The sequence below is a fragment of the Akebia trifoliata genome, chromosome 2 (assembly GCF_017979445.1).
Source record: "Akebia trifoliata isolate Shusen 1 chromosome 2, ASM1797944v1, whole genome shotgun sequence".
NCBI classification, from domain to species: domain Eukaryota; kingdom Viridiplantae; phylum Streptophyta; class Magnoliopsida; order Ranunculales; family Lardizabalaceae; genus Akebia; species Akebia trifoliata.
This window is the reverse complement of record NC_141376.1, coordinates 7,601,088-7,617,226: the sequence shown is the minus strand read 5'-3', so window position 1 is coordinate 7,617,226 and position 16,139 is coordinate 7,601,088. Positions and strand designations below refer to the sequence as shown.

General features: G+C 33.7%; 1 protein-coding gene across 1 annotated transcript; it reads right to left on the bottom strand.

The window, feature by feature from the left end:
• Window positions 1-1,955: 1,955 nt before the first annotated feature.
• LOC147409250 (cytochrome P450 714C2-like) lies at window positions 1,956-5,841 on the bottom strand. The gene is made up of 5 exons (XM_086426979.1): window positions 5,503-5,841; window positions 5,176-5,402; window positions 4,822-5,069; window positions 2,809-3,163; window positions 1,956-2,690 (listed from the first exon to the last, which is right to left on the bottom strand). Exons 1-5 carry the CDS (start codon window positions 5,780-5,782, stop codon window positions 2,265-2,267), a joined length of 1,536 nt encoding a protein of 511 aa, XP_086283105.1. The 5' UTR covers window positions 5,783-5,841; the 3' UTR covers window positions 1,956-2,264.
• Between the last annotated feature and the right edge of the window lie 10,298 nt (window positions 5,842-16,139).

Genomic DNA, 16,139 nt, shown 5'->3' with positions numbered 1-16,139 from the left:
TGTGTTTGATGTGCGGGCGTTGCACGTGCCCGAGGGAGGGACCCATATGCCTTGGTCTAGGCCTTGGCTCTCCCAATCTCACTAGTTGGACTTCAATTCGGACTCCCCCCCGGCGTTAACATTTATAAAAAAACCAATGACTAAGGGCATTGACTCATGTTAGGTAAACTAATGATGTTAAATCAAAAAATATTATCACCATAGCAACCAAAGGTTGTAAATGGATTGGGTCAGATCCGACTAAATCTCATAAATTAGGGTTTGGATCCAACAAGGAGAAAAATATTTAATCCCATAATATTTTTGTTTGGGTAGAGATCCATAGTGCCATGATCCCACAAGGAAAAATCCACTAGAAAATGAGAAACTACATATTGTATTGAGACTAATGATGAATGGACGAGGTAAATCATACGTGGTTTGTACGTGGCTGATGTGCCCTTGCCATGTCAGCTGCATACATACCGCGTGTGATTTACGGCATTCATTCATCTCGAATCTTGTATTAATCATATATGTAATTAGAGAAGAATTTCAATTTGAGAGGATCCTTCTCTTTTATATAATTATTTTATTTGTATGAGAGTTAAAGTGACAACTATAATATAATTAGAATTAGAATTTCTTTCTGTGGGTTAGATTTTTTTTTCTATTTAAAAGGACTAAGACCATTGTAAAGAAAGAAGAAAGAAGACTAAAGAGAGAAGATCATGTAACAAAGATTCATTATAGTGAAATGGTTCCTTAAACCCGTAGACGTAAGCACGTTTGTCTAACCACATAAAAAATCCTAGTATTCTTTATTTTTTTTCTTGTTTTTCTATTGATCTTATGGGTTTTGGTTGTGAGATCTTGATTTAACTCATGATCTTGAAGTGCATCAGAAAAATTACCTCTACAATGAAGATTTTGTCACATAAGATATGCGTGGATAAATTGATAAACAACAAATGATTTATATTTTACTATCATTTAAAAGTTTGGCACAGAAATTTGTGAATGCACATTTCTTGATGCGACAGTTTCTCAAGTCACCAAAGTGGGAAATTATAGCCACAAAATATTGGAATGATTCGCATTATCTTACTATTTGAACATTTTTTTGTGGGTCCACCATGCCCAAAGTTATCAAATTTAACATGAATCAATAATTTACACAAATTTAAGAGCATAACAATGAATTAATTTTGTTTTGTTAAATCTGATGTGGACTCTGCTACTACGTAGGCAACATTCCAAATTGCAATGAATCTCATTTTCAAACATCTAAAAAACACTATTTATACCTCCTTTTGTTTAACGATTAACAACACATGGAGGGAAAGGAATCGGAGATTATTCGATAAGAAAGATTTGAGTGATCCATTTGTTGTTTGAAGGGAAAGGCATGTTCCACAGTTTGGAAGAAGATGCTTTGAGGCACTGGGGCTGCCAGCACCTTCAAGAAATGCTCGAATCGCCAACTTACTGTGAAGTGGCACGATCTGTGGAGCTTAAGCAATCTTAGAATGTTCGAAAAATTCAATTCAAAGAGGTTGAACGATGGTGATTGTAAATGCTGATTCCTCTTATGCGATTCTATGCCTTAATAAGCAGATCAAGCCAAGTCTTCTTGAAAGCATGTTTCAATTATTCGTGCCATTGAAGAGTTAAAGAAGAAGTTCTTTGAGCTTGTTTTTTAAAATGTTTGGAGAGAAACGAACAGTGCAGCAAATTAGTGGGAAAATAAACGAATAGTGGTGATGTTGGCCTTACCTTGGGGCTAAATTTCCAAGTCTGTCGCTTGGGGTACACAGCTGTACCCTCAGGATACACAACTGCTTATGACAGGTGGGTTGTGTATCCCAAGGGACAGAACCTATGATTCTTTGCCCATGTCACGTCGGTGAGTTTTGAGTACCTTTTCCGGTTGAGTTCAAAAATCAACACTTCTCTAAACATATAGGGCTGAGATAGAAGGAAAAACAACATATTTTCCATGGATTAGCATATATTCCCTATAGATATAATGGTTGGAAATCCCTAGAGATCTATCACTCTTAGAGTTGATACTCACTTTGGTAAGAAAATTCAGGACTCATGTCCTTTCTTTGGAAAAAAAAAAAAAAGGCCCAACACCGCAAACATTCCAAACATAACATGCAGCAGAGTCTTGAATGAGTGATGATGCTCCCATAAAATTATAATTTTAAAGCTGACAATAAACTCCCAATCTATGCTACCTTCTGCAATCACAAAAGCCCATTTTACTAATAATCTTCAGCTCACACTTTGGTCACAACAAGATCCACTCCATCTTGAGGCTCTATAACCAACCTAAACACTGGGCAGTGTCGATACTTTGGAGAGAGGGAGAAAGAGAACTTCGATACGATGAGCGAAAGTATTATCTTTAGTTCATACATGGCCAAGTTCTGTCCAACACAAGTTCTCGTTCCGACACCGAATGGCATGTAAGCGTAGGGAAGCTTGCATGCACCCGCGATTCCATTTGCAAATCTCTCGGGATTAAACATATGTGCATCTGGTCCCCATATGTTAGGGTCCTGTTGCAAATTTACTACCGGAATCCAAAGATTGACGCCTTTCGGAACATTAACGTCTCCAAATTTCATGTCTTTCAACACCTCTCTCGACAAGAACACAACCGTAGGGTAAAGTCGTAATGCCTCTTGAATCACCATATTCAACTGCCATACAAATAATGGGTCATTTAAATTGAACCAAATCATATCACTAGCACTAGACAAGTTGAAATTTTGTTAAATTAGTAGGAACAATAGCCTAGTAAATGTTAGTGACACGCACCAGTTTCATCTTACGAAGCATATCGACATTGGGAAGACAGCCTCCACAAATTTCTAACACCTCATCACGAATACGTGTCTGCCATTCTGGATTAGAAGCCAATAGAACCAAACTCCAAGATGCAGTCATGGCAGTAGTCTCGTGCCCAGCGAAGTACAGGCTCTTGCAGTTGTCAACTATAACTCGGTCTGCCATATCTGGTTTTAGCTCACCATTGTTTGCTCCCTCGAGTATCATTTGTAACATGTCCTTCTCGGCCCCCGTCTCTTTGCGTTCCTTTACTACCTTCAAAATCAATGAGCGGATCTCTTTGTCTAACCTCCATATCTCTCTGTTGTTCTTTGTAGGGAGATGTCTGTCATTGAATTAAAAGCCTTTTAATATAAATATCATTTTATAATCTTCTTAACAAAATTCAGTTCATTAATACATGCATTATCATTAACCCATGAAATGGAGCTAACTCTAGGAAAGCAAGCTCTATTGATCAGAAGTTAAAGTTGATTTTCAGTTTCTTTTCTCCCTGATTTTGTTGTTTTGAAGAGTTCTTCTGGTTACTATGGCCGCCTCTCCTCCAGGTTCTTCGTGGAAAAACCTGTTTTGTTGTGGGGGCACTCCCCCCAACAAGAATTTTAAGAAAATTTATAATGATTTATGCACTGCAATTGATAACAGAGGTGAGAGAAAATCCGCCAAATGAGATGAACTCCAACCCATCCAATCAAGTTGTAGAATATGTTTCTAAAATTTGAATTCAGTAAACAGTTTCTCAATTCTAGAAGGAGTAGGCTAGAATGAATGGAGTGAATGATCTGAACTCTATTGCAAGCCAACTAGTTTTGGATACTCCAATCTGGTCCTAGGCGGAGCCAGGATTTTCTTGTAGTGGGGGCAAACTATGGTTAGTTGTATTGTTGAAGAACTTGAAGACGAATGGTTTTAGGGAGAAATTCAGAGGTTTTTGGTTATAAGTTGAAGAAAAGGATATTTAGGTCATTTCCAATTAGTATATGAGAAAGCCCAATCGAGAGGCAATGCCATCAACCAAAAATTGGAGGGGGAGGCGGGGCGGCAAAAATTGGAGGGAGGTGAGGGAGTGGGGACAAATGGGGCATGTAATTAGTTGAAAATATATGGGTGTCTCAAAGTTCTGTGGGGGCAATTGCCCCCACCAGCTTCTTACTAGCTCCGCCGGTGAATCCGGATATTTCCAAACCCATATCAAGCCTTGGAGATCGAAGAGCTCCGGAGTTGGTAAAGGAATCAACGACTACAAGTGTAAGGGGATGGTTTACTGTAATTAAAAAAAAAAATGGAAAACCAAAATAAAGAAAAAAAAAATCTTGATCATATTTGGGCCCTCCTTGCTATCGAAGGAGTCTGGTTTATTTTGATTTATTGATGAAATCTTAAGTGTGTCAGTGGCAGTCTTATGGTCAGTTTCATTTCTTATTTGTTCTGCTCTTGATTTGAATTCCTTTGTCTAATTTGGTTCTAAAGGGATGGCTTGGTTTTACCTTGAATATTTATAATAAGGTTTATTTTTATGGGGACGGTTCAGCAGCCCTAAAGTTTGCCAAGTTTGGTGCCAAACATTTTTCAAAATATGGGTTAGAAGCTTTGGAATGAGCTGATTTTTTGTGAGGATGATCTCTATGATGAGGAGATCATCCCCACCAAAAATCAGCCTATTCCAAAACTTCTAACCCCATCAAAAGTGATTTACAAAAATTGGACGGTCCACGATTCTTCAACTTGTAAACTAGGGTTAGAAGTTTCAAAATGAGCTGATTTTTTGTGAGGATGATCTCTTCACCGTAGAGATCATCCTCACAAAAAATCAGCATATTCCAAAACTTCTAACCCCATCAAAAGTGATTTACAAAAAATGTTTGGCACCAAACTTGGTAAACTTTAGGGCTGCCGAACCGCTCCCTATTTTTATACAAGACATTTTTCTTGCTTAAACCAATAAATAATAAAAAAATAAAAACAGTGGAAGCACACACAAACCTCAAGCCAGGGATACCCATTAGTAAACTTTGCTTAGACATAACCTGTTGAAGAGCTCTAAGCCTTAGAAATATTTCTTCCCCTTTAGAATAATTACTGCCAAAACAAGCTCTTGAGATTATATCTGCAGAGAAGCATCTCAGATCCTCATCAACTCTTAAATCTGCAACTCCCTTCTCATTTTCTATTCTACTCTCCCATTTGTTCAATAGTAACTTAGCAGACTCCACCATTAGATTCACCATTCCCTACAATCATAGAAATTTCAACTATAAAAGCCCACCCACAGACAGACGCACAAACACAAATATTACTATTTGTATTAGACCCATTGTAATTGTAATAGAACCCTACCTTAACCTTGTCCATGTATAACTCAGGAGCAATGATTTTCCTCTGATGAGCCCATAAAGGTCCATTAGCAGTAAGGATGCCTTGTCCAAGCAAAGGGCCACGTTCCCTTTGAAGATAAGAAGGTTTGCCCAAGTCCATAGATGTACAAAGCCCTACTTCCTTCACTATGTCTGGATGTGTCACGTACAACACCTGTATGTTCCCAATCGCACACATGAATGTTGAACCTATTTCAACACCCACAATTGAGTTAGCCACACCAATCTCATAGTATTAGAAGAAAGAAAGTGAGAGAGTGAGAGAGAGATACATGATAAACAAACATACCATAAGCTTTAGTCCATTGGTCGAAACACGAGAACACAGATGAAGCCCAATCATGTCTCAAAGCATTCTCTTTCGAAGATGCCGATACAGAGGATTGGATCTTCTTCATCTCTCGGAGGTTTCCGATTAGGAAAGAAGGAGGTGGACCACTTATTCCTTGAGATCGTAACTTGGATCGAAGCCTTTGAGGCTTTAAAACCAAAACATTGTAGAGATGTATAAACGCACCGAAAAAGCAAATCACTGAAAGAGAGAACAAAATCTTCAAGATTACTTCCATGCTTTGGCTCTGGCTTTGGCTTTGCTTTCCTCTCTTTTTTCGTCTTCTCCTCTGGTATATGGAGTAGTGGCCGATGCTCTCTCTCTATATAGCGAGAAATCTGCTTAATATTTTACCCATCAGTCCCTTCGATTGTAACTTACTGTGGCATGTTAGGTGCATGGGATCTGGACGAATTCTTTTTGTTTTTTTCACTTTTCTACGAAATTATCATTTTTTGTGATAAAAGAAAAATAAAAAAGACTAATGATCTTTTAAACCCAATCTGACAACCGGACTCAAAATTTCTCGTCATGCACAAAGAACCGTAAATTCTATACCTCGGGATACACAAATATAATTAGCAGATCAGTTGTGTATCCCGAGGGATAGAATCTACGGTTCTTTAACCATGCGACGTCGGTGAGTTTTGAATCCCCCTTGCAGGTTGAGATCAGAAACACTGATCTCTTAGAGATGTGTAACATTTCTTCTAGAGAGCCTCAACTCAACCCAAGCGTTTTGTTTTCACACCATCCAATGAATGTTGGGCCCACCTCAAGGTGAACCACCACACCAAAACCACCTTGCCGTTTGATTTTGGTATTCTTCCTTTGATCCAAAAAAAAAAAAAAAAAAAAGTTGTTACGTCATTAATTTTATTTTTGAAGAAAATTATTTAATACAACTTACTAAAGTGTTTTCCACTAAATACTCCTTAATTTTAAAAGGCAACTAATTTATTTAATAACATTTGTAATATTATTTTATATGGGCAAAAAGGTTCGGCCTCTGGCTGATTTTTTGTGAGGATGATCTCTATGGTGAGAAGATCATCCTCACCAAAAATTAGCTCATTCTGAAACTTCTAGTCCCATATTTACAAGTTGATGAATTATGGATCGTCTATTTTTTGTAAATCACTTTTGATGGAGTTAGAAGTTTCATAATGGGCTGATTTTTGGTGAGGATGATCTCCTCACCATAGAAATCACCCTTACAAAAAATCAGCACATTCTGAACCTTTTTACACATATAAGACAAAACACGTTGTAACTTTGTGAGTAGCTTTATGTGTCTACCTGACTCATACATATATATATATGGGAGCTGTTCGGCAACCCTAAAATTTGCCAAACATTTTTTGTAAATCACTTTTGATGGGGTTAGAAGTTTTGGAATAGGCTGATTTTTTGTGAGGATGAAAGAGATCATTCTCACCAAAAATCAGTTCATTTTGAAACTTCTAACCCTAGTATACAAGTTGAAGAATTATGGATCGTCTATTTTTTGTAAATCACTTTTGATAGGGTTAGAAATTTCAGAATGAACTGATTTTTGGTGATGATGATCTCCTCACCATAGAAATCATCCTTACAAAAAACCAGCACATTCCGAACCTTTTTACACATATAAGACGAAACACGTTGTAACTTTGTGAGTAGCTTTATGTGACTACCTGACTCATACATATATACATGGGAGCAGTTCGGCAACCCTAAAATTTGCCAAACATTTTTTGTAAATCACTTTTGATGGGGTTAAAAGTTTTGGAATTGGCTGATTTTTTGTGAGGATGAAAGAGATCATTCTCACCAGCTTCTAACCCATGTTTAGCAAGATGTTTGGCAAACTTTAGGGCTGCTGAACCGCCCCTTATATATATATTAAATTCAAGGGTATTTCATTGAAAAAACTTTACTAATTATTTTAGTTGAGATCTTGTTAACATGTGCCCTAAGGACACACATTAAAGTGCAATAAATACACCTTGGGAATAAGCATTTGGAGGTATTTTGATATATATATATATATATATATATATATATATATATATATATATATATATATATATATATATAAATTTATAAAAAAAAATTATTTGAGGGCAATTTCAGTACAAAGTCCAATTTCTCAAGTGTATTTATTGCACTTTAACGTGTGTTCTAAGGGCACACGTTAACATGACCTATTTTAGTTGAGTAAAATTTATAGGAAGAACCTATTTTTGGGTGGAAGAAGTAAGTAACTGTAGAGGTAGAAATTTGCTCTACCTCGTGATCCTCGATGATTCTTCTTAAGCTCAGGGGAGGGCCTACAACAAAATCAATTCGACACCCAAATTAGAATTTTAGTGCCGATCTAATAAAGTGTTCTATGGGAGAATTTTTTCTAACCTTTTGGGTGTGTTGCCACCTTGTATTTATAGAGTTCTCTGTCCGTAAGTCTCCATGGGTTCTCTCCGTGATCTGCCTCGATTTCCACGAGAGCAATTACACCTAATATACCAGATTTTACAGAGTTTGCCCCGACCTACCCACTAATGTAATTTGAAAGGTCGCTCTTAATGTTGTTTAGTTAGCTCACCACACAATTCGGTGAATCGGTTATAATTCCTCAAGATTGCCACGTGCCACCCACCCGAGAAATACTCTCCACAGTGACTATTTCATTTTCTGTGTGGTGTAAATTGTGTGCTCATCAAATTTGCATATTTGTTGGGAAAAATTACTTTAAAAACCCTTGCAGAAGGGTTTCTTTTTAAATAGTCCCTAAGTTTTGTGTGTTAGTTTGACAGGACATTGAGTAAACTTTTTCTTTATTAATGGTCCTTACTATTGAGTTCATAATTTTTACTATCGAACTCGATCCTTTTTAATTTAGTATTGAGTTCACATTTTTTTATATTGTCAAACTCACCATTATTTACAATCGTACTTGACGCCTTTTTAATTATTGTCGAGTTCATCATTTTTTTAAATAAAAAGTGGTGAACTCGACACTGGTAAAACCTACCCATTTTTAATTTTTGATTTTTTTTAATACCAAAATACATGGAAGATCAACTAGAGACTTGAGATAACGACTTGTTTAAATGATTTCAACCCAAAAGAACTATTATATATCGATTTTCATTCAAAAATTAAGAACAAAAATGAAAAAACCCTTGAAAATGACTTCTTCTTCCTTCTTAAATCCTTTCTGACGGAATGGAGTCTCCAAAACTCAATTGAGATGTCAAAAATCCAATTTTTGGATGAAAACGATGAGTTCGAATTGTTAGGACATTCAATCGTGAGAAATGTGGGAGATGAGGTCCATGGACTATTTAGAAAGAAAAAGTTTATTAAATGTCCTTCCAGGCAACCATTGAAAACTTAGGGACTATTTAGAAATAAGTCCCTCCGTGAGGGTCCATTAAGTAACTTTCCCTATTGATTGAGATTGTTGATTCCTTAGCAAAGGATATAAAGAGTCCACCTGAGAGCATTTTATTATTAATTACTTTATTTATTATCAATGGATGATTAAAATTAAATAATCCATGATGGGGTAACCCCCGAGGGTCAGTTTGTCAAATTGGTTAAATTCTAAGAGCGTTGATGCCATAGGTCTTGTTAATGTGTGTCCTAAAGACACATGTTAAAGTGCAATAAATAGACTTTGGGAATCTGGGCGTATTTTGATAAAATAAATAATTTATTAAGGGCATTTTCTTGTACAAAAAGCAATTTCCATAATGTATTTTTTGCACTTTAACGTGTGCGCCCTTCGGGCACATGTTAACATAATCCAAAAAGGGATAATCTATTTTGGAATTGGCAGGTTGGAATTCTAACAAATTTAACACACAAAAAAATAAATAAATAAATAATTTTGACATTCCCGTCAATGATATAATGCCATAGTTGATAGAAAAGAGTCATTGGAGACCAACAAAGGCACATGTCACTGTAAATATACTCCTAGAAAAAATTCATTAATATACAAAAGTTTGTTACAATAATTTTAAATGATTGAGAATCAATTATGAAAAAATGTCAAATACATAGTAATCTTAACTAGTTATGACACTAGGATTGTGCGCGGGGGAGGGGGGGGGGAAGTTGTTGGAAAAATGATTTTCAAGGAAAATATAATTTGCAGGTGTATGATTGTACATTTTCAAGTGAATCATTTTTGTAGGGAAAACAATTTTCCTTTCTACATAGGAAAATATTCTCCCACTCAAAATCCTAATGTTACAGTCTCATGGTTACATGTATCCCCAAAATACTGGAAATGCTAATGGAAGTTCCACTTCTAATAAATCAAATATTGGAATTCTTTTTTCTTTTTTAAGAAATTTGTTATCTCCTGATTATTATCTAAATTTGTGAAAGAAAGCTCTGCTTCTATGAAGTGTACTATTTTTTAGTACACATCCTAGAGTTTCAAAAAAAAAAAATGTGAATCTTAATGTTCATCAAGCTTTTGATAAACTTGCATACGAAGAAAAAGAAAGTATAGTTTTTTTTTTATATATCTTTCTAAGACCGTTGGGCCCACATAAATTGATATGTTGTCAATCTAACACCATAGCTTTGATCATATTTGAAAAAAATTAGAAAATTTTGTAAGCCTTTGTAGATGCAAAAACTTGCACTACCTCATGATTCTCATTGATAAAAGAATTCTTGCCTTCATATATTCCTCCTGGGTGTGCCTGCAACAACACCACTCCCACGTCTAAGTCAAGATTTTTAGTATAAGAAGTAGACTAGTAGGTGTATTTTTAGAAAGATTGCGTACCTTTAAGAGCCTTGCACTTACGTATTTATAAGAGTTTTCTCACTTAGATCTTCCTAGATTTTCTCCTTGATTTCCGTTTGAACGGTTACATCATTTTAGGGATTTGCCTTGATTTTCGCAAATATTGTTATACTCCTTACTTTATGGGATTTATGATTCCTGAACTTCATACGTTTTCGGAACTTGATTAAAGAAAAATCTGGCATTTCTTCTCCTTCTCTGTTAATTCGGATTTTTGGTTAAATTGTCTTATAACTCGAATGCTCAGCTAAGTTGTCTTGTAACTTGGACGTTTGGTTAAGTTTTCTCAAGATGGCTAGGTGTTAATCTTTTTGAAAAATAGCCTTCACAGCCTTCATCCAAGGCTTTGTCAATGCACGGCCACCAAACTCTTAAGTATAAAATTTAAATTCAACGGTGAATTTTGAAAATTTTGTGTACTTTACTTAAGTAAAAAAGATTATTTCACCTCCATTATTAAATCCTGATGAAGAATTCCTCTATTTTTCTGTAAAAATTATCAAATCTGGAAGGGATTCCTACATCAAGACCCCTTGATGATAAAGTTAGCAAGAAATCCAAAATAACTAAATTAGATAATATGTCAAAAAGTTCTTTACATGAGTATTGATCTTCTTATTTATAGTTTCACTGTGTTCTCCTTTTGACAATCTTTCTTGTGAAGATATTATCGATCTTTCTTTAATTTAAGTATCATTTTTCAAATAAAGAAGTTTCTAATTTTATCCTTTTATTATTCCGTCTTAATTTAAATCTGTTTTTGATTTGATATGTTAGGCTTCTTTATAGTTAGAATCCTAAAGATATTCAATTAAAATCTGCATAGATTAGAATCTTTCCTCTACAAAGAAGTTCACTCGACCATATATTCAATTAAATGTTTTTCTTCTACCATGTGTCACTCTTAATGAGTCATCTTTAAAATTTGAAATTTTTGATACGTAAAGACTTCAACTTAGACCACTCATCAACGGAGTCAATCCTTTAACATGGACGAAGCAACACCTGCCCGTCCCAATTTATCTTACTCATGTAATAATGGTGGTATGGAAGATTTTTATTGGGTGTAATTATGCACATGTACCCTATATCCCTAATATGTCAGGAGGTGACAAAGAAAAATGTTTTTCTTATGAAAATGTGGGTGGATGAGGTGAGAGTCCAAACCAGCAAAAGATATTAAAGTAAGAGTCATGATAACATGTTACCCCTCTCTGACATATGCCCATCCAGATACACAAGAAAAAGATTTGTAATTATATGTATTTCAAGGCAAATGATGGGGGCCTATGTCAGCAAAAAAACATTACACATTAAGATACTAGGACCACCCTGCTATATTAACGTTTGATGATTCTCTTAAGTCGTCTTCTAATGTTCTTGTGCTTGGTGTGGGACCTACAAGCATTCAAGACCTCGAAAAGGACTGTTCAACGTGCCGTACAACAGGGAGACCACATTTAATGAGAGAGGTTGGTGGAATGTATGGCTGAGACTGAGACTGAGACTGGAAAAAAAAAAAATTCTGTGGTTGGTTGAATGTATGGCTGAGACTGAGACTGAGAAAAAATAAAAATCTGTAGTCGGTGGAACGTATGGCTGAGACTGGGTAAAAATAAAAATCTGTGCTTTGTCTTGAATGGAGGCTCTTTGTTTGGGTTCCACGATCCAGGACCACGTGCTGCGCGTTGTACCTTTCTAGCCTCACTCAGTAGAATTTTTGGACAATTCTAATGGGAAAATGTACAATGTACTTAATTTCTATGTTTAAAAAAATAAAAGCCTAGTTACACAAAGTGAAAAAGCTCATGTCTTCAAGTTTAAGTACATGTTTTACACATGCTGCTATAGCCACTCCAACTTTTACTTATTACACCTATATTAAAAATAAAGAAAATAAGTAAATGATTGAGAATAAGTAAAACTTGCCAACTCTTAATTTTTTTATTTTTTATGCTAGATTTCTATATTTTTAGGTTTTGATATTTTATATGAACCTAATGCAAACAATTGAAACAATAATTTGAGACAAACCTTTGTAATGTTTTACAAATGTATTTTAATCTTTAATTGAGGTGTAATAAGTAAATTTTGGGATGCTTGTAGCAACTCTCTAAAATTAAAGAAAAATTATTTAACACACTCCAATATGGAGTTTTAATACACCCATTTTTTTTGACAACTATTTAGTAATCCAAATAGTTAAAAATATATATATTCAACAAAACATTACTTGACTTTAAAAATAATGTCAAACACCTAAAATACCCTTCCAACTAACATGAGGATACTAGCATATGTCCTCCCAAACTTTTATTCCTTAAAAATTCCCTTGAAATAATAATATTTTTGTAAATTTAAAAATTCTCTTATATTTTTGTAAAATTATTTATCGCAAAAATATTTATTGTAATAATATTTTTATAAAAATATTTATTTTACAATAATTACAAATTCTTAATTTTTTTGCATTAAAAGATAAAATAATAAATGTATTTCAAAAAATGAAATTTTTAGAGGATGCAAATGTGCTTATAACGTCTTGGATGCTACCATTCCTAATTCATAAACATATAAAGTTTACTCATTCATAAATGTTTTTTTATATAAATAAAGTACTCATTCTTGATTGTCACTTTTAACTTGAGATTGTCCACAACTAAAATGACAGCATTCTATCAATTGCAATGATGAATAACAAACTTATTGTTTTGAAGATTTAGTATTTCGTGATGGAGTTCGGTATCATAATTTAGAAAGGTAAGTATTAATCAATTTTTTTCCTCGAAATTTGTATCATTCACCACAAATTTGTCTCACCGTCAATTATAATGTTGCACAACATTTTCACTGTTTTGACGATTAAGTCTTCCATGATGGAGCACGGTATCATAATCTATAAAGGTAAGTATTTATCAATTTTTTTCTCCTAAAAATTTATATATATATATTATATATATATATATATATATATATATATAGGGTCCCGTTCGCCACCCTTAGTTTTACCACACACTTTAACAAATGCATTTTGTCTTACATGGGTTAGAAGTTTCGGAATGAGCTGATTTTTGGTGAGGATGATCTCTATAGTGAGGAGATCATCCTCACCAAAAATCAGCTCATTCCAAAACTTCTAACCCCATCAAAATTGATTTACAAAAATGGACGGTCCACGATTTTTCAACGTGTAAACATGGGGCTAAACATTTCGGAATGGGCTGATTTTTGGGAGGATGATCTTCTAATCATAGAGATCCTCACCAAAAATCAGCTCATTCCAAAACTTCTAACCCATGTAGGACAAAAAACGTTTGTTAAAGTGTGTGGTAAAACTTAGGGTGCTGAACATTTCCCATATATATTTCTTCATCATTTAAGTTAACTGTGAAATACATATAATAATAACTATAAAAAAACCTGATTAAGGTTAAGATTTGATAACTCGTGAAGAATGAAAGAAAAAAAAAAATAGATCCAGATCTTGTAAACACAAAATCCAATGGTGGGATCTATCCTCAACTAAGTATCATTGAGATACTTATAAATCTTAACCATTGGATTTCGTATTTACACGGCGAAGATCATGTCTTTTCTCACGAGTTATTCTTTATGAGTCATGGATTCTTAATTCATAACATTATTGATCAATATAAGTTATAAAAGGACAATTAGAGTGTCAGAACGGTAATAAATACAAAAAGTCCAAAATTATGCAACTATTATTATTTTAAAAGATAAAAATGTCCTGAATTTTCAATTGGATCCTTAATATTAATCTTTTTGTATATTATATCTGAAAATTTTGGTAGATGTTCTTAATTTTATCATCTTCGTTTATTTTTTTTAAAGCATTGAGTTCTACCTTCTAAACAACCCAAAGGGAGCAGCAAGGTTTATCTTTTTCAAATTAATTGTATTTTTTTTTTAATTTAAAATATATTCCTTTTAGAAATGCATTGCTCAAAAATGTAAAAATCATTTTTAATTATTTCTTTTTTGTTTATATTACTTTAAAAATCTAATTGTGAAAAAAAAGAAGCAAGGAGAACTACCTACCATGATTTAAAATTTTAATATATAGATGGCACAAACTTGACATGGATGGACATTTTTCAAGTCCAAAAATACCCTTGGACGTAATAATTATCATAATTTATAGTTTATCTAAAAAGTGAAACTCACCCATTGTAAATGAGAGTTATTTCAGTTTTTAAAACTAAATGATATTTATTGATGTTAGAAAAATTTTAGAGCTGCTATTGTCACACCAACTTTTACTAATACCACACAAATCTCTATATAAATCACCAAAAAATTGCACAGTTGGTGTGACGTTATTATTTATACCAATCCTTGAAGAATTGGTAATAAGTTCAAAATGTAAAGTTTTGAAAGTTAGGGGGATTACGTAATTAGTATTTAGGTTCAAAGGCAACCAATGAAAAACTCAAAAAATTAATAGTGTAAAAAATATTAATTAATGAGTTGAGGTCCATTGGCTCCTGAGAATGACTCATGAAAACAACACATGATCCAACCCTTCAAACACAAAATTCAATGATTGAGATTTACGAATATCATAAATAGTTTGTGAACACTCTAATCGCCAATATTAACACTATAAACACCAGTATTTACTGTCATAAACCTTTTGTTTTGTTTTTTTTTTTAATTTTATAAAACTAGTGTGGGCAGTTCCTGCTCCAAGTTCATTTGGTTATTTATTGGTGATAATTAATTGGATAAGAAAAAGGTAAATTTACTTAATGGGATTTCTTTCTAAACACATGGAAAATTGATAGTATAGTTAGTAAATTTTTTCTAATCATCATAATCGGGAATTCAAATAATTGATATTGATTATTAATCCAATTATTGAGATCAATGATTATAAATCATAAAATTCTATACTTAAATATGAATTATTGAGGTTGACAATTCAAATTATCAGTATCGGTGATTTAAATTATTATTCTCAAAATTTGAATGGTCGATCTTCATGATTTGAATTTTTGATGTTATATAGGAATGAGGTGACCTTAAGAAAGAAGGCACAATGTGAAAAAATCCCAAATTTAACAATCTTGGATCGTTAAATTTCATAAAATTTGACGGACCAAGAGGTCGAATTAGCGTTGAATTTTTCATTGTTAAATTTTTTTTTCGATAGGTCGAAATTATCAAATTAATGAAGGATGAAAGAAATTTGACAATTCTAAACTGTCAAATCTGAAAACATCAAGAATTTCAATGGTCTTAAACTGTCAAAATTTAGTTTTTAATATTCATGGGCCTTGCCTATCAATTTTTTATGTCGAATTTTCCAGTTTTCACGTAGTAAAGATTTAACCAAATGGATTGTTAGCTACCTCTCAAATGCCAGGGTGCATGTTGAAATAAATCCATATGTAGGGTCAATTAGTAATTTCACGAGGGTACAGTACACAGGAGATGATACCCTCTTTTGTCCTTTTGGTATAAAATCAATTATTAGGGTCCAATTGTTGGCTAACGCCTGAAACATCTTATTTCATTGGAAAAAAGATGATGGATCATTTTCGAATTCTGGAAATTTGACAAGAAAGTTGATTTCAATAAAAAAGGAAAATGGAGCAACTTTCTTTCTTGTGATTATGAAAGAAAGCATGTTTCTTAGTAACTCTCGAGAGAGATAGCCATAATAATATAAGAAAATAACATCACAGCCCTAGTGGGATCACTAATTTAGATCTGATCTAAAACATTAGAAAAAAAAAGTCATACTGGAGTGATCTCAAGCTGG